This window comes from Aplidium turbinatum, chromosome 11, assembly GCF_918807975.1.
Source record: "Aplidium turbinatum chromosome 11, kaAplTurb1.1, whole genome shotgun sequence".
Lineage (NCBI taxonomy): Eukaryota > Metazoa > Chordata > Ascidiacea > Aplousobranchia > Polyclinidae > Aplidium > Aplidium turbinatum.
The window spans coordinates 8,553,842-8,573,436 of NC_137482.1; the positions used below are offsets into that span (position 1 = coordinate 8,553,842).

Consider the following 19,595-nt stretch of genomic DNA (forward strand, 5'->3'; position numbering starts at 1 on the left):
CTTCGTGTCTTTATCTTTTTTTGGAGATCCACCAGGTGCATAAGATAATATTGCAATAACGGTTTCCGATAAAAATGGCAACTTATCACCTAACACAAAAACTAGATTCAGTTTTTCAGTCATCATCAATAAGTAAAGGTGATTGCTTTGTTAACTAGGCTAACTCAGGGGTCCGCAAATACTTTTTGGCGCGACCCAAAAAACAATCGTTCGAAGCCTTCGCGACCCAAACGTTTTAGAAGCATAAAATTTTGAAGAAAATATTTTGCAATTTAATATCAAATTCAATACGGTCGTCTGCTTATTAAGCCCACATCGGAACTGGACGATTTCGGGCTTATTAAGCGGGAGACAATTTTCTACCACTCCTATACCTTCAGTAATTCCGGAATGGACCAAATTGGGCTAAATAAGCCGGTGGACCTACTAACCGTCATCGTGTGAGCTTCTGGGGCCGAGGGTCTATCCTTTTACCACCCCAGATTCACGATGTTCCCAGACTACACTGGAAGGCTACTAGAGAGCAGCCAGTCTTTGGTTTCATCATCCATGACGCGCAGACCTTGCACTCCGTTTGATGGCTTGAAGATGGTACAGTCATTGATGATGTGGTCTGCGGTGTGTTCCTCGGCAACACATTCACAGGAGGAGGAATAGGCCATTCCCCATTGTTGCATGGTTGAGCGGAAAAGCCCGACGCCCGTATGAAGACAGTTGAAGCCCACCCATGTCTGTTTTTGTAGTGTCAGGCCGATGTGGCATATGTTGGCTTCGGAGATAAACGGATGAAGTGTGGTGGTAGGCTATTTGACTTCCATTCAGAATTCCATTTATGGTCTGTCCATTACCCAAATAGTTGCATAGATGTCTTGTTCACCAGCTTCGTTGATCAGTAGTTGAGCGGCTGCCACGAATGGATGTCAGGATTTCATTCGACAAGGGTGCTCGTTTGGGGGAGCAGAAATCGTCTGGTTGTGATGGAGAAGATGTTAGGCTCCAGTGCCTGTCGGCCGAGAGACAAAGTGGCTTCTTCGCGACGAAGCTCGGCAAGTTGGATGCCAGCGAGAATGGGGAGATTGTCCAAGGGTGTGAGACGCAGAGATCTAGTCACTGTGCGCAGGGCGCTTTTTTTGGCAGTGAGCACTGCGGCACCAAACAGCTGCACAGTGCTCTGCTGAAGAGTAGACAAGAGCTAAGGCTACTGTACGCAAAGTGTCAGCCCTCGCCCCCAGATGGAGCCTTCCAGGCGCTTGAGTAGCGCAGCGCCGGATGTCAGTTTCTTGCGCAGTGACACCAAATGGTGGTGGTATGTGAGTGATCTGTCCAGTATCCCTCTCAAGATATTTTCGTTCGGGACAGAAAGACAGAGGTTTTCCATTGTTTTGAACATGTAGCTCACGATCAACTTCCCGATTGTGTAGGTGGAAAGCTTCTGCCACAGTTTTGGTTTCGCTGTGTTTCAGTCGCCAGTTCTGGGGATAAGCTGAGAGAGTTTTCATGTCCTGGCTCAAAGTGTCTTTTAGACTTTATAACCGTAGGCTTAATAAGCGAGGGCTACTGTAGGCTACTACAATCGAAAGTATATATACATTTTTTTTCTACGAAACTCAGCACATCAAAGAGTGTATGATTGTATTTATTTTTGTTATACAAGTTATATTGATAGTAAATTTAAACTGTTTTGTGACCCACCGTGGATGGTCTCGTGACCCAAATTTAGGTCGTGACCCACTATTTGCGGACCCCTGGGCTAACTCAACTTTATAACTAGGTCTTCATAAATGTAGGAATTTTCACTATTTTAAAGGTCACGAAACGAAAGGTCATGCCTCTGCTCTAGGGGTCAACTAAGGTCAAATTAAAATTAGGGATGTGCGGAAGAATAAAGTGGTTCAAGTGGAACGTAACATAATAATGTGCATGTAGCTATGTAGACTTAGAGGACCTACACTCCTAATTATGAATTCATCAAAACACGCAGAAAGCCGAAATTTACGTTTTTTCTCACAAATATGGTCAAAATTTTAAAAATTGTGTCTACTGATGAAAAATAAATATTTTTCAAAAATTTTTGCATATTGTTGATAGTTATCACAAATACTTTCCAAAAAATGTGGACAGAGCAAAATCTGAGAAGGTCACATTTTATCCCCTACCTCTAATAAAGTTTTTTTTTTACAAATTTCACAAGTTAAACGTCGACTGGGGCAGTTTACAATGAATGAATAATGAGATAGGCCTATTGCAATTGTTTCTCTTCGCGCACGTTGCTCCTTCTGTCATCCTCGAACTTAGTCCTCATCCGTAGGTAGAAGTAGAATCACCTTGTGGACGGGCCTACTTAAAAACGAAACAGTTTTAGTCGGTCTACCGCGATTGTCAAGATGTGCATTAGCCATGCGTAGTTTGACTTTGCGTACTAGTCCATCATCGCTAGGAATAACCGAGTCAATTCTGGCAAGCGGCCAGTGATTGCGTGGAGCGGCGTCGTCAGAGACAATCACGATGTCGCCGGTCTGTAGATTGCGTCGTCTGGAACACCATTTCCTTTTGGACTGCAAATTGTGAATAAATTCTTTCCTCCAACGAAACCAAAACTCATTGGCAAGATGTTGGACTCTCTTCCATCTCTTTCTTGCATAAAGGTCAGCCCTCTGAAATATTCCTGGGGGAGGAAGTAGTATCTTAGGTTTCATTGTTAACAGATGATTAGGAGTAAGTGGGGCAGGACATTCTGGGTCGCATAGCTGATCGGTTGAAAGGGGTCTGGAGTTAACAATGTTTTCAACTTGTGTCATCAAGGTCCGAAATAACTCGTCATCTAGTTGACTGCCACACGATTTAAGCATCGGGTCAAGAGCACTTCGAATGGTGCGGATCTGTCGTTCGACCGCTCCATTCATGTGACTGGAGTGAGGTACATTAAATTTATTCGTGATTAAGTCACAGTGATGCTGTAAGAGAAAGTTACCGATGTGTTTTTCGTTCATTTCACGTTTAGCTTGCATTAAATCATTATTGGCGCCAATCAGGTTAGAACCACAGTCTGATCGTAGTTGACATATTGGGCCTCGTCGTGCAAGAAACCTTCTAAGGGCGTTAATAAACGAGCTCGTATCCATTGTGTTGGCGGTCTCTAAGTGGACAGCTCGGCTCGACATGCAGGTAAATACCACACCATACCTTTTCAAGATCGATCGCTTTTCTCGGAGATAGTATGGACCAAACAAGTCAACGCCGGAAAACGTAAAAGGGGGCTCCTCACTCAATTGCTCGCTGGGAAGATCCGCCATTTTTTGTGTTTGAAGAGCACCTCTCCAACGCTTACAAACTACACAATTGCTGATGTGGTAACCTACTGCAGAAGATCCACCAATTATCCAGAAACCGCTCTGTCGCAAATGATTGTGGGTGATTCCGCGACCCATGTGGCTGACTTCCTTGTGACAATGGTCAATTATCAGATGCGCTACATGATTTTTTCTTGGAATAACAGCCGGGTGTTTGGCGAGGTCAGAAATGGAAGCATTTCTAATTCGACCACCGACTCGCAAGATACCATTTTCATCTAGAAAGGGATCTAATTTGTAAAGACTGCTAGTCCTTTTCACAGTTGTGCGTGTCAGATGAGAACGACCTTCCTGTTGGAAACTGGAGAGAAATGATACTTCTTCACTAAAATGTTCCTGTTGCAAGCCTTTGATTATCTCTATCTCTGCGGTTCTCAAGCAGTTTGCAGATACTGCTTCAGCGAATACAGAAGTGTTCTTCCTAATTTTGTGTAGTAGCTTAGCCTTAAGAAGCAGACAGTTTGCTATCGCCCTTTTGGCGCTCAGCCAAGAAGAAAATCGGTCCAAACGAGATGTTTCAAATTGATTGATTGGTTTTGAACGTTCGTTGACAGCCAGTGTTGTTCGGACAGTAGCCTTGCGCATTTCCTTTTGCATTTCGCTTGCGGTTGCTTCGTCTAACGTGGACCTTGCAGTAGCAGAAAGGTCAGAATCACCCCATAAAAATTCTGGGCCTTGAAGCCACATAGATCCTTTTAAAAAGTGTTGTGTATTCATGCCTCTGCTAGCTTCATCGCTTGGATTGGCCTTGGATTCTACATGGTACCAGGAGTCAGGACTGCAAAGATCTCGAATCTGTTGCACTCGGTTGGCCACATAAACATGGAATCTTTTGGCTTCGTTGTTTATGTAACCAAGTACAATTTTGCTGTCAGTCCAAAAATGTTCTACCACATTTGAATACCCCATCTCTTCTCTAACATATTTACTCATTCTAGCTGACAGCAGGGCGGCAGTGAGCTCTAGCCGAGGGATGGTAAATTGTTTTAGTGGAGCTACTCTAGCTTTACCAATAAGAAAGGAGCAATGAACTTGATCAGCACTGTTTTTAAGCCGAATATATGAGCATTGGCCATAACCGTGCTCACAGGCGTCTGAAAAGTGATGGAGCTCTACCTTTTCAACTGTTTCAAAACCTTCAGGCTGGATGCATCTCTGAACTTCAAGGGTACTTAAGGCACTAATCTCAGATCTCCATTTACGCCATCTGGAAGCTAACATTTCAGGAATAGGGTCATCCCATTTTGCACCCTCTCGACATAGTTGTTGCAAGATCTTCTTTCCCTCCAGAACAACAGGGGCGACAAACCCAATAGGATCAAAAATGGAACTAACAGTAGACAGTATCCCTCTTCTGGTGAAAGGAAGGTCTTTGAGTATAATTCTAAACTGAAATGAATCGTTTTCAACGCACCATAAAATTCCCAGTGCATGCTCAAGAGGAAGAGGATCTTTGTTAAGATCTAATGCTTTCACACCATCAGCTCTTTTTTCTTCTGGTATTGCATCAAGGACGGATCTATCATTTGACAAGCATTTGTGAAGTTTTAAGCCAGCCCTTTCACAAAGAGCTATACTTCCTGTTATAAGAGAAACAGCCTCATCAGCGGAAGGGACTGAAGTCAAGCCATCGTCAACATAAAAGTCGTGTTTTATGAAGTCAGAAACATCCTTACCAAATTCCGCTTCCCCATCTTCAGCTGCTTGTTTCAAACCGAAATTCGCACAACCTGGTGAGCTGGTAGCCCCGAATAGATGGACTTTCATTCTGAAGACTTGCAAAGGCTTGCTGGTATTTCCATCCTCCCACCACAGAAACCTCAAGAGATCTCGGTGCTTCTCTGAAACATAGAACTGATGAAACATAGATTTGATATCGGTCATTAAGGCAATCCTTTCTTTTCGAAATCTGCAAAGGACACCCACTAGTTTGTTTGTTAGGTTGGGACCTTGCAACAAGTGGTCATTGAGAGACACACCTTGAAATTCTGCTGAACAATCAAATACCACACGAATTTTTCCAGGCTTCTTTGGGTGGTATACTCCAGTATGAGGGATGTAATTAATTTTACCAGTCTTCTCTGCACCATGATCATCATCCACCACCTTTTCTGCACATGTGGAAACAACGTCTTTCATAAAGGTTACATAGTCCGATTCGAATCTGGGGTTTCTGTCAAACCTCCTTTTAAGCTGATTAATTCTCTTTAGAGCTAGAGCTTTATTATCAGGCAACATGACTTGTTCAGATTTTACTGGTAACGGCATGACATAATGGCCATCTTCTTGTTGTGTGATGTCATGAGAAAGGATGTTGAGAAATGTTCTATCATGTACAGACATAGTACCGTCTAGGTTGTGATCAATAAAATCAGATTCCATTACCTTTCGAATTTGAGAAGGATTGATTACTTCTTTGGCATTGGTGGGATAAACAAATGTGCTGGGTATGCCTTTAACCCTTTGAGGACCATAAACTTTTGAGACATGTTTTATTGAAATATTGATGATTTTTACTGCAAGTTTATCATTTTAAAGAGGTATTTGAAAAAAAAAATTTTTTTTAATTTTAAATAGAAGTTACGCTGTGGTACATATGTGTACCATTGGTCCTTAAGGGTAATGTGTTTAGCATCATTGCTGGTATGGTTTTACACAGTGGCGGCTGGTGCTATTTGTGAGCAGAGGGGCTGCAATGAATAATGAAGTGGGGTGAAGCCCGCCACGGAGATCTCCGAAGGCGAACGACTTTGCAGGGGTCTCCTCCCAGAAAAATTTGAAAAATCGCATTAAATTTGGTGCGTTCTGAGCATGTTTTTACCCCAAATTTTGAAAAAATGCTGTCAAACTTTGTTGAAAAGTTGATATTCCTAAGCTGTTTTTTTAAAAACCCAACAGTATTGCTTTGGAGACAAACTTTACTAGTATTGAGCTTAGTCTTGACTAGCCTAGCCGTTGCATACAAGGTTCAAGTGATTTTGAGATGCCCTAGACTGGACTAGCACTTCCTATAACCTGCTGAATACTCTAACTCTACAGCTAACACTTCTACATTCATGGCTCATCGCTACACTGCGAAATAAAAACTAACTTCAAAAAGTCTGTAAAGTTATTTGGTTTGGTGGGACTGTTTTCAGAGGCTCACACGGCGACGATGACGGAAATCATAATTGCTTGTGAGTATTGACATAATTCGCGACAAATTATTGAAAATGTTTCAACCAGAAGTAATGCTATCAGTTAAATTTACCTTTGCATGAAGGTCTAAAATACATTCCTAAAATATTACGTGTTATTTACATTAAAATTTCACAACAACAGTCTTAATTTTTATGTTTTTCCCACATCACTATATCCCTCCATTAGACTAATAGAATTTACCCTTCAGGACCTTTGGTACATATGTGTACCATAAAAGTTTAGCATTATCTAGCAACATTTTGTTCTTTTTTTTTATGGTTTTACTGATGGGATAAGTCAGATTAATCACTAAACATTGATGTAGAATAAAAATTATATTTTTTTTACATTTTTTTCTTGTCCTGTTGATCTTTCAAAGTTTACCACTTCAAACCCTGACGAATTCACCAAACAAAACCAGTTAAAACAAAGCTAAACAAAATACAATTTCCAAATTTTTTTTATTTATAAATAGATTATCTATTTAAGAAACGTTTAGAGACAAATACTTTTTGATAACTACAAGAGAATGATTAGACATCGTGGAAAAAGTTTATGGTACACATATGTACCAACGGTCCTCAAAGGGTTAAGCTTTGTATTTTGCTGATGTTCCAAATTCTCGACATTGACACGGTGAGCGACTGATACACTGTTCCCAGTGGAATGGCACACTACTCCAACAATTCCCCAGCCAAGCAATGAACGCTGGCCATAAGGTTGGTCGTCTTCACCAGACAAAATCTCTCTTGGTTTAACAGCCTGCGGAACGTTGTTACCAATTAGTAGACTGACTGGAACTTGTGGCAAGTATGGTGCTATTTTCTCGGCAATAGGCTGTAGATGGTTCCACTTTCGAGCTACTTCGGGTTTGGGAATCTGGGATCGACTGGCTGGGATGTTATCTCTTGTAAAAACAGCAGGCAAGTTGATTTTAGTGGTGCGGTTAAAACTAACGACTTCTAAGTCATTTAACTTTCTTGTTGAAATTGTGGCATTACTTTTGTAAACAGTGGACAGGGTCAAGTTGGTCTCACACCCAGCCAAGCCTAATTGCACTCGCAGCTCATTAGAAATGAAGCAACTATTGGACTGATCATCGAGAATTGCGTAGCATAGAATTTCTTTAGATGGATTATGCTTGCTACGAACCCACAATGGAACAATCATGGAGTTGTCACATCCTTGGACTTCATTTTCGCTCTTGCAAACTTCTACGCACCTGGAATGCAACTGTCCACTTGTTGTTGCCTGATTATCTGGTGACCTTTCGAAATGAAGTCCAGTGAGATGACGTCTCCGGCAAATTTGACACACTGCTCTGTGCAAACATTGTTGAGCCCGGTGGTCACTACAGCACCCGCAAGCAAAGCAAAGTCGATTGTCCTTCAAAAATTGAAGCCGCTGATCACGCACTATCTCCAAGAATTTAGAACAATCATTAACAACGTGACTGCCTTGGCAATATGTACAGTACTGTACCACACGGTTATAATTTCTTTCTTCAGTAGTAGTGGCAAATGTTCTTGCTGGTTTGGGGTCTTTAATGGCATTTTTAAATGACAGCACTTCAGTATTTAGCCCTGTCAGTTCAGGAATATTAACTTCTTCTGATCCAACTTCGACAAACTTTACTAATTCTTCAAAAGGTGGGTACTGGCCTGCAGTTCTTTTGTAATAGAAAACCCTTTCCCGCCATTTATTTTGCATGTAAACTGGAAGCTTTTGAATGATTTTGGTGGACTCTTGTGGGAAGTCCAGAATTTGAAGACCATTGACAGACTGTTTTACTTCAGCAACCTGTATCAGAAAGTCTGACAGGTGCTGAAGCTCCGCCGTCTGTCGAGGACTGATCCTTGGCCACGAGGAAAGCTTGTAATGAAATGCCTGACCAATCGCACTTGGATTGCCATACCTTTCTTTCAGGCGATTTCTTGCAATAAAGTACGCATTTTCGCTTTGGTGTAGAAGCAAACCGGTAATGAGCTCCTTTGCATTTTTATCCAAATATTGACTAAGGAGATTCAGCTTGTGTTTAGGACAATGGACCCTATCTCCTATTAGGGCATCAAAGGCAGTTTCCCAAGCTGGAAATTCAATGATGTTGCCCTTGAACACATCAATCTTGATGTCAGGGATGCGGTAACTTGCAGTTGCCCTTTCAGCATATAAGGGAGCTCTATTGTTGTATTCTCTTTCCATGTGCAGATTTTCCATAGACGACATGATCCGATGTTGCTGCTCGTGTTCTGATTCTACAGGAATATTGTGCAGCATTGAATTTAAACTTGATTCGTGTGGACCACGGTTTATTGCCGTGGATCTGGCTTCTTCTTTTGGAATTTTCAAGGTTACATGTCCATCATTGTTTCCTTCAGGAATGGGATGGGATTTTGTGGATGGGTTCTTGGGACCTACAGGTTGCTTTGATTTTCTTGAGGCACCAGAGACAAGAGACATTGAGTCACTGGAACTAAACTCGATTGCAAGTCTTTGAAGCGCTTCTTCAACACTCTTGTTGGCTTGATCGGCAAGCTTCTCACAATTTTCAAACTCTTCTTTGAATTTTCCTTCTTCATCCAGGTTGCTTTCTCTTGCGCTCACAAAAGACTCTTCTAAGGCATCCAACGACGAATACAATTTCCCAACAGCACATCGAATCTCTGCACTGTCACTGGATGTGACTTTTAACCTATTAATAGGTTTTAAACATTTCTTGAATTCGTCTAAGAGTGAACCGAACTGCTCATGTTTGGCCATCATGTAGAGCTAATGTTGAAATACCAAGTTGAATAAACAATAAACAAGTTAGGGTCAGCTAGGTTTAGGCTGCTTATAAATAAACAGCGTCAGTTATTGTGGCTGACGTCAGATGCTTTGACAGCGTCAGCAGTTTACCAGCCTGTCAGTATAGGTTTTTAATGCGACAGCCTCCTCTGGACTCCAATGTACAACCACGCCAATTGAAATTGTTGTGTATATTGATTGATGTCAAGGTGAAGACTGACGATAACTGCAATAAACAAACGAAACTAAGACAGGTGCCTAACCTACACACATATTTACACTCGCACATAATAAACCAAACAGTGTTCATACAATGTATGCTGCTATTTTTAATTGTCTTATTCTTACGGCATCATTTGTATCTAAATACAGTAACCAAATCGCACAAAGTATGTACCTGACGTTGGCGAAACCAAGACCCAAAGAGAAAACTGAAATTCTTCCAAACGAACAATCTACAACAATATTTACCAATGAACTCAGGCTTCAACAAATCTAAGTAACCATAGGGCAGATGAGAAATTATATCAGGGCATGTCAATAATGATAGGCTACCCTATGCATCAAATAACATTACACACAAACTACAACATAAAGGGTATGCCGGATATGAGCCCAACAGCATAGCATTTGATTAGACCAGGTTTACTATTAAATTTGTATACTTGCACCTTAACACAGATTGAGCACAACACTAGATACCAGGACAAGTAACACAGCAATGCAGATAGTACACAACAGATAAATGGGTCATTCCATGTCAACTCAACAGGTTTTTGGAAAAGTGCAAGCTCGACCCTCTTAGATTTTATTGAAATTCACACTAAAGTTTCATATTGATGTATAATGAACACAAAAAAAATTTCAGCTTGTTATCTCAAGACGTTTAGAAATTACAGCCCTTCAAAGTCACCAAGGTCCCTCAAAATACGTTCGCATGTAAATTTTCCTCCATGTTTGGGTCTTCACAACTTTTCATGTGAAGCATTTACAAATCTGAAATTTGGTATTCTGATTCAGAAGCAGCCCTAGTTTTCATATCTACCATCAAAATTGCTAATTTCAAATTAGTTTTAGATATAGAACCTTTCAAAAATTGAAATTTTTAACATTTGAATAAATTACATCAATTTTTGATGTCCGCTATCTCCCAAACCAATAGTCCCAGAACTACCATTTTGCATATCATTACTCCATACTAGTTGGTAATTAACCCCCATGAAACTAACACCAAACAAATGTGAAATTATTGAAGTTTGGAGGGTGCAAAGATGAAGCCCGAGCAAAAAAGCTCAAAATGCGCCATCTTGTGGTTAATATTTGACCCTGTGGACAGTCATTCAGGAAGTTGAAACTTTCAGAAAAAAATCTTCTTTGCCTAAGCTATAAACAGTTCAAGTTTCAAATATGTAACCCAACTCCTTCAATAGTAAATGCAGCTGTGAAATCATGAGCTTGGCCATCACATGCAAAAGTCTCGGGGGTGTGAGGTAGTTCTGGCTTACTTGGCAAACATGAAAATGTTTTGAATTTTGCTGAGGACACCCTTTTAAATGGTGAGGTTGTCAGAAAAAATAACTCCTTTAAAACATTTTTGAATTTGAAATTGATTTAGGGGTGGCCCTCTCCCCCTGAAGTTCTGCGCCCTCCCCCAAAATACCAAATCTTCATATCTCAAAAACTGCTGGAGTTAGAGATACAGTTTTTGTGTCAAAAGATGCAGAAAACATGATTTCCTATCTGCTTTCTGAACAGTGATTGGGCCTATCATGAGTAGAAAAGCAGTTATTTAAAAAAAAAACTGTTTTGGGTATTCTGGCACAAAACAGCGCTGAACAAGTATTGTGATCCAAGTTATACAATACACACAAAGTTCATAAACTAACTTGTATAACTGGTTAGTTTCAAGATAAAAATGAAACTAAACAAACAAGCAAGCAAACAAAGAAAAAACAAAACAAATGAATCAGTAATAGGTAGTAGCACAAAGATGAATCTGCAGTGTGGATTTGTGAGTATCAATTTTTGAAAGGTTCTATATCTAAAACTAATTTGAAATTAGCAATTTTGATGGTAGATATGAAAACTAGGGCTGCTTCTTAATCAGAATACCAAATTTCAGATTTGTAAATGCTTTACATAAAAACTTGTGAAGACCCAAACATGGAGGAAAATTTACATGCGAACGTATTTTGAGGGACCTTGGTGACTTTGAAGGGCTGTACTTTCTAAACGTGTTGAGATAATGAGCTGAAATTTCTTTTGTGTTCATTATACATCAATATGAAACTTTAGTGTGAATTTCAATAAAATCTAAGAGGGTCGAGCTTGCACACCCTGTTGAGTTGACATGGAATGACCCAAATGTGAAATTACATACCAATTCAAGTACAGATTTCCTTGTGGCAGTTCCGATCGACTTAATACAGAGTAGATCGACTTAATTTAAGTAGGCGCGGGAACGATATTTTGACATCTACAGGAGGCTTATTGGATTATCACATCACATATACTTCCGGGAGGTCGCCACCCAGACCCTCCTTCGCATTACTGAAAGCTTCAGTTACCGTACTCACACAGCGTCGTAGGCGGCATGTTTCGCGCCGAAGGCGCAAAATTTTTGCCTTTTAGCACGATTTAAAATCAAAAAATTATTTTAACGAATCTGAAATTGCGAGCAAAAGCTCTTTAACATTTGCCACATTTTTTTAGGTTTTTAGACAATTTTAACTGGAAGAGGTTGGAACGTACGCAAAAATTTCTCTCTGTATTCTTCCTTGGCTCAAGTCCTCCAAATTTTGCACTTCAGACGCTAAATGGTTAGATTTAAAAAAATCGTTAAGGTCAAAGCTTTCTATAACTTAATTAACACGATAAGGGTCTAGGTCTACATTCAATTCAGAAAAAAATAAAATAAAAACTAAAATGTATTAACTTTTACAACAACCGAAATTATAAAGAGATTGAAACAATGCAACTGTAGTGGTTTCGTTCTTGAGTGGTAAAAGCGAAATTAAACAGTTTGCAGCAGTGAGAAACTATGACGTCACACAAAGCGCATTGTGGTGCGTATATTTTTGACAGGATACATTGGTCATAGATGACTTCGCGTTGTCTTCGAGTCAGTTTCCAAGCAAAAACCTCAAAAGTTGTGCAACAAAATAAAAACATGAAAATAAAGCACAAAACTAAAAAATATATTAAAATGAAATTTTTATCTCTTCCTTAGTGAGGGGTAATTTTACGTTAGTTACCCCCCCACTCCGATTGGTGGGGGTGTAATCACCCCCGGGGGCCCCCCTCTAACGGAGCCCATGATTCCAGCAACATCCTGAGCACACAAGGTGGTGGGGATGATCCGAGAATGATATCTTGATTTCTACAAGTATGAGTTTATTGCAAAGTATTGCAAAAAAACAAACCATCAGGGCGCATTATGGCATTAACTCGAAAACGTTGCAACCAAAAAATACTTGGCTAACACGACGTGATGAACTGAATCAAATCATTATTCGAAACATAAAATTGAACTACCACCTCAACTGCACTGGTAACGTGACTTTCAATAAAAGAATCCGTGGTGAACTGACTGGAAAACATGCACCACCCAAAGACTGAGAAAAACAATACTGATTCTGGTTTAACCCCAGGCGCGTTGGTTTAAGAGAAACCCAGTGTGATTGGAATGCTTCAAGCGATGCACTTAATCACTACACACAACCGCACTGTGGCATGCAGCAGATGCACAACGCTAAAAAGACGTATATGTGTATCAAACTGCCGATTGCAAGCACAATTACTGCTAGCGTTTCAAATTCCTAATAAACGCACAAACTCTAGCTAACGTTTCAAACTTCTAATAAATGATACAAATGCTTTAAGAAGCGCACAAATTCTAGCTAGCAAAACCGCAGGGACCCAAAAGGCATCCAGGTTTCACAACGGCAAAAAGAAGGAAACATAAGAAAAACCGCAGGAGCTAACAAGCTCATTTAAAACTTAGTGTGATGTAGTATATTGATGTTACTTTTAAAGCCACACGATTGCTCACATAAACTGTTGACCAATATTTCCTAACCAGTGAGTCCACTCCCTCATGGATCATGAAGCTCATATGAAGGCTGCGAAGCATTTCAAGTTACTGTATTTTTCCTGTAGCTGCTGTCAATCGGGTCATATCCTTTGTTGTCACTTGTCAGAGCATGTTGTCAAATTAATGGCATTTGCTATCACATACGGCTAGGGTTTGAGAACCGAGAACCCGATTTCAGGAATTCCCGGGATTTAGCATTTTTTCATTTCCCGTTTCCTGTTTTTTTTGAATAAAATTTCCGGTTTTTTAACAACCCAATCCAGCTGGTTTACAGCGAACAAAAAATTGAAAGCCTTTCTGACAGGCTCCAAGCACACATCATTAGGCATTCCACAGACTCACACGTACAATCGGATACAGTGTTTAATGGCAGAAGCCGGCTCCAAGTCATGATAATGCCAGAGATGAGATTACTGGAAGCTACTGTACGAAGACCAAGCAAAACGGAGCAGATTTCCAAAATTCCAATGCTTTATTGAGCATCCCACCAACTTCAGTGGAGACAGAACGTGCATTTTCTGCAGCAGAGTTGTTTGCCACGAAGCTGCAATCACGCCAAAGCGATTAATATGTCAATGCTTTGTGTTTTTACGCAGTCGTCACATCTAAAATAAAGAAAATAAGCTTGGTTGCACTTTTTGTTTTGTTGATTCTATGCCCTACTGGTTGTATTTTTAGTTTTCACGTTATTGACTTACTATTATAATTATTAGTACTGGTATAACCTTAGGCGGCAGTGTAGCCCAGTTTCCACATTATACTTACTGTGCAAGCCATTTCTGGTCTTTACATGATTCATTTCTATATTGAAGACAAAACGTAAATTGAACGAAGCAGCATTTATTTCTCCGTACCACTACAACCTTGATGCTGAACTCCACAAAGCATAGCTTCTATAATCTATATTTTGATCCTGCTATTTTGCATTCATCAATTGCTGGCATTTGCACAACAATCTGAGCTCTTAGTGTAATTTATTAAAAATCGATCTCGCTATAGTAATAGCATCTTCAGCTTATTCAAATAGAATCATATTTTGACCCGATTGAAAGTTGAAACTCAATGTCCTGGCTTAAAAAAATAACGGTCCAAGCAAGTAGCCAACTCATACTACTGTCTTTAAGAATTCCTTTTTCCCCCGGAATCCTGGATTGGATTAAACTTTTTCCAGTTTTTAGTAATTCTTTTAAATTCGAGATTTCGGAAACCCTACATACGGCACTTGTCTAAGGAAACAGTGTTTAGTAAAACTTTAAATACAACCCGTGGTGTGAGAGTTCCTTGTATCAAGTTTGACTACATATAGCATGTATCGTGTGTTGTACTTCCAATTTTTACTTGTTTTTTACGTTTCATTTCCATATCGGAATTTTCCACGATACTTTATAGAAAACCGACAAAAAAAATTGAGAGCAGGAGCCAAAAAGCTCGGAAGCTTGGTGACCTAAGTCAGTTATTAACCTTACTTCGATTTAATGTGGCTGGTTTTTTCACGATCATTGTGAATTGTGCTTTTCAGTTGGAAAAAATGCAAATCATGCATTGGTCATGGCTCAGTTATTCACACAAGGGAAATCCTGTGGCATGCATGCATTCATTGCGCAAATAAGGGATTTGACAACGCATCATCCTATGCCAGGTGTGTTGCAATATCATTTTTAATGAAAAAGTCACATTATTTTCCGCACGATAGTGATGTATAGTAGTGTGTGTAAATTAAATAGAAATGCAATTGTGTTCTTCTAAAACAATAAGAAACTGAGTTTTTTTTTTATAGGTGTGTCTGTTGGCAGTATTGGTGCCACATTGGGATCGACTGGTGTTTCTGACAATGGTTATCTGAAGCTGGACTGTGTCCGAATACCACGGGAAAACATGCTTGCCAAATATTCGGAAGTAAGATTTATTTGTGCATATTTTTTACAAACTATCATGTCCTTGCACATTGCACAACGTGGTGTAGTCTCTGAAATGCCAAAAAATTGTTCAAAATTTACTTTCAAGAAATAATGTTGTATGAATCAGGTCTTGCCAGACGGAACGTATGTAAAAAAGGGAAATGAAAAGCTAATGTACGCGTCTATGGTGAACCTCCGTGTCCTGATGACCAAAGATGAAGCAGTGTTAGCTTTGCAAAAGGCGTGTACGATTGCTGCAAGATACAGTTGCGTTAGAAGACAAGGCAGTTTGGAACCAGGGTATGAAATTTATAATTTTTTAATTTTATAATTTTAAATTTATAATTATAAGTATTCAACCTATTTTTTTTCTTAAATTTTCGACGCATAAGTATCTGCTTTACGTGGATCCCTTAACAAACTTTACGTTTATTTAAGGTTAAATGTGTCAAAACCCTTTTTAATTAGTGATTTGAAGTATCTTGCATCCGGCTCGCTCGGATCATTCTACAGGAGGCTGGCTTGACTGGTCTCAGATTTGGGCGTATGTCAACTTGACTGACCCCCATTTTTATTGTTAGAATCTAAATACTTCCCAGAATGCTTTTAATGTATTTTCTTTGAACATTGTATGACCCAATTGCCTTCATAATTTGCATAAAAATTGTCATTATTACTGCTCGTAGACTAATTTCGCAGACTAATTCGTTTCTTGGCAACCACATAACAATTTTGTCATTTTCTAAAGTGAACTGCTGTAAATTTTACTGTACTATGCTGCCTGTTTATATAGTTGTACTGAAGAGGGTTTAATACCCGAAATCGCGATCTGCAACAAGATAATTTCAAGCTGGACATGAAAACTTTGAAAAATATTAATGGTGTAGTTGATCTTACATGGAAGTTTAGTAAATAAACTCTTGTTTCTCTTTGAATTGACTTGTACGGTACTCTACAAGGTGGATGTTAATATGTTAAAGTATTCAACCTATTTTTTTTCTTTTATGAAATTTATGCTTGAATAATGTTTAACAAAAGTTCGCTTTCAATACATTGTATTCAATTCATTACTTGCAAAACACTTCGTAATTTTTGCTAAGCTCTCTCGTTATATCTTATTGTGCTTTATCATATTCATGTATTAAAAAAGTATTTTCTAACTTTAAAAGGTGTTATTTACGTGTTAGCTCAACAAAGTACGGTGCATAGGCTCTCAAGTAAACATTATTCATCCTAGAGTGCATCAAACCCCCTCATGAAGAAGTTTTCTCATGGAAGTATATTAAAGTTGTACTATACCTAGAAAAAATCAATTGTGTAAAATATTACAACATTTGGATGAACTCTACCGGGCCCACATCGAGCTTGAAAAAACGAAAAATAGGGTCATTCCACATGACAACAGGAAATATGAAAATATCTCGAATACGATACCTCGATGGGTGGTACTCGAAATTCAAATGGCCGCCATGGACGTACCCTTCGAGATATTGTTCTAACACTTGGGATTCTTTCGTTTGGTAGCATAGTATGACAATTTTTCAGCAAAATCTGAGAGGTATCCTATTTGAGATATTTTCATATTGCCTGTATTCATGTGGAATGACCCTATTTTTCGTTAATTTCAACTCGTTGTGGACCCGGTAGAGTTCATCCATATTTGGTAATATTTTACGCAATTGATTTTTTCTAAGGGTAGTACAACTTTAATATATTGCCATGAGAACATTTTTTCATAAAGGGGTTTTGATGCACCGTAAAAGGCAATAATAATTTTTTTTAGATTAAATATCTGACTGCCTCCACTGTGAACAGTAAACGCGTCTAAGCAACAGTCATATAATGAAAACTACACTGCAGGCCAATTTTTAAATAAGCAAAATGGATATTTTTTACATACAGTATATTTACAATTTATATTTCCTGTTTAGAACGCCAGAAATTCCAATCATTGATTATGTAACGCAGCAGCATAAAATTCTTCCCCAAGTGGCGGCCGCATATGCCTTTCATTTCACTATTAGAAGAGTGCTACAAACATACAATGCCTATCTTTCGGATCTTGATCAAGGACGTGTTAAAAGTCTTTCTGAGGTATATAGCTATAATGATTTCCTTAGTTTTAGAACAAATGGCATATTACCTTGCAATGTTTTCTACCATTCAGACTGTTGTATGTATGGGCTAAAGACTTTTTCGTATAAGGCAGTTTTCGCCAATATTTTTCGCCAAAATATTGCGTGTTTTATTTTTTCTTGCCTTTAATCGCACTGCAGTATATAACCTGGTGAAATTTTATTTTGTATGTTATTCGCTCTGCGGATGCGCATTGTCATGGTGCGCGAAACGTCAGTGAAGCAATTAACCATCTTGTTTGTTGCTAATTTTACTTGGTTCGTTTTGCTACTGACCCAAAAAATAAGCAAGTTTTTGAGTAACGTTTGACATTGGATTAGTTACAACTTTACGTTGTTTATTTCTTGCAACATATTGATCATTATGTTTCATTAGATTCACTTTCTCACGGCTGGAGTGAAAGCAAGTTTATGTGACCAAAGCGCAGAAGGAATTGAAATTGTTCGAAGAGCTTGCGGCGGACACGGATTTTCTCATGTATGTATTATATGCTTCACTTATACTCCTGCTTCACTTGTTTTGTTCAGTTCTCAACGCTTTTGTGTTTGCCTTGAAATGTATTTTTGAACGGCACAATCCTTCACTTTGGTCTTGTGTGTAATGCAACATGCATTGCCGCACAGCCTGATTAGTTATTATTATTGATAAGACTGGTTAACAGCCAACTTTCCTTTGAAACGAATTGAGTAAATCTTGGATAATTTTAGGCGGCTAAACACGAATATCACGTTGACATTTGTTGGTTAGCTCTGGTTTCGGAGATACGGCAGCATGCTAAAATGTGCTTACTTTACTTGCTGATGAGGCCAGTAGTGTGCGTCTTAGACGAGGCATCTGTTTATATATTTTTTTTGTTAAGATAATCCTTTTTTTTTAATTTTAAAATTATAAGTTTTATTTTTCAATTCGATCCCATTGCAGGCAAGCGGGCTCCCGTTTCTTCTGTTCCGCGCAATCGCATCATGCACATATGAAGGGGAGAACACCGTCATGTACCTGCAATGCGCCAAGTGAGTTGCTTTGATTAAGTTTTGATCGGAAAAGTTTTCTTTTTATTTGGCCCAAGTTCATGGCGTGGGAACAATTGGACGTTCGTACATTGCTGCGTTTAAAAGTTTTAAAAGTGAAAAATTGCTTGGTCCCACTTCAACTTTTTTCAGAAATTTTTTGCGTTAAAGCTTTCTTGCAAACATTGATCATATTTTCACTCTCATAGTTATTTGATCAAATGCGCGTCCAAAATATACATGGGACAACCTATAGAAGGAAATGTGAAGTACCTGAGCGACCCCGTGGAGCCCAAATGCAAAGCTTCGTCTGTGGATGATTTCTCTGAGCTTGATACGTTGCTGCGTTGTTTCAATCACAGGTGCTGTTATTATTATTGTTACTTGTACTTCTTATGTATTTATGTTGTTGTACTTTTTGCTGTTTGTTCCAGTAAGTGTTTTTTCTTTTAGATTCCAAAGATGACTTGTAAGTTTAGTGGTGTGTTTTATAGTACAGCAGGCATGACGAAACAAGTCAGACGAATTATGGGTGTTACAATCAACACGTAAAGGGATGGAGCCTTTTACTCCTTGGAAAAGCTTTGTGCTTTTTTGCAAATTTGAGTTTTATCGTGTTCTGAAAGCTTTATATAGGCAATTCGTCTGGTAGGTTCCCCAGATAGTTTTTTTGGGCTACGCTGCAGCACTTAAAACTTCACTAAAAACCCCTTCAACAATTGCTTTTCAAAGAAAGAAAGATGCTTAATGTGATCACCAACACGTCAGAAAAATTGTGCCTTTACTTTGATTGACAGAAGTCAATCCATGCTAATGGCGACAGCATCAAGAATGCAGCAATTGGTTGCTGAGGGAGCGTCACGGATGGATGCTTGGAACGTGTCGTCGATTGATCTTGTCGATCTAGCCAAGGTATTTTCGATTATCATCGGTACATTTTACGAGCGTTTGTTAATTTGAAGCATATTTCGTTGTCCTGGTGAGTGTATCAGCCTGAAAATCTTTTCTTTTTGTTAACTTGCTGAATAGCTTGTCGTGGTAGTAGCAACTTTTTGCTTCAAGTGTAGTATTTGGATTGAGGAGATGTGAATTTCACGTCTTCAATTATATCTAACACGAACAATGTTTTGCACCCGTCTGAAAT

General features: G+C 39.1%; 2 protein-coding genes across 2 annotated transcripts in view; one reads left to right on the forward strand and one right to left on the reverse strand.

Moving 5' to 3' along the window:
• The window catches only part of LOC145779717 (peroxisomal acyl-coenzyme A oxidase 2-like), a 33,651-nt gene that overhangs the window by 8,980 nt on the left and 5,076 nt on the right, over positions 1-19,595 (forward strand). The window contains exons 9-12 of the mRNA XM_082591353.1: positions 17,820-17,921; positions 18,366-18,454; positions 18,661-18,813; positions 19,249-19,363. Of these exons, the coding sequence (XP_082447479.1) occupies positions 17,820-17,921; positions 18,366-18,454; positions 18,661-18,813; positions 19,249-19,363 (459 nt within the window). The remainder of the gene's footprint in view (positions 1-17,819; positions 17,922-18,365; positions 18,455-18,660; positions 18,814-19,248; positions 19,364-19,595) is intronic.
• Positions 2,292-9,290, reverse strand: LOC145779626 (uncharacterized). The gene is made up of 2 exons (XM_082591264.1): positions 7,103-9,290; positions 2,292-5,827 (listed from the first exon to the last, which is right to left on the reverse strand). The coding sequence occupies exons 1-2, from the start codon at positions 9,288-9,290 to the stop codon at positions 2,292-2,294; spliced, it is 5,724 nt and encodes a 1,907-aa protein (XP_082447390.1).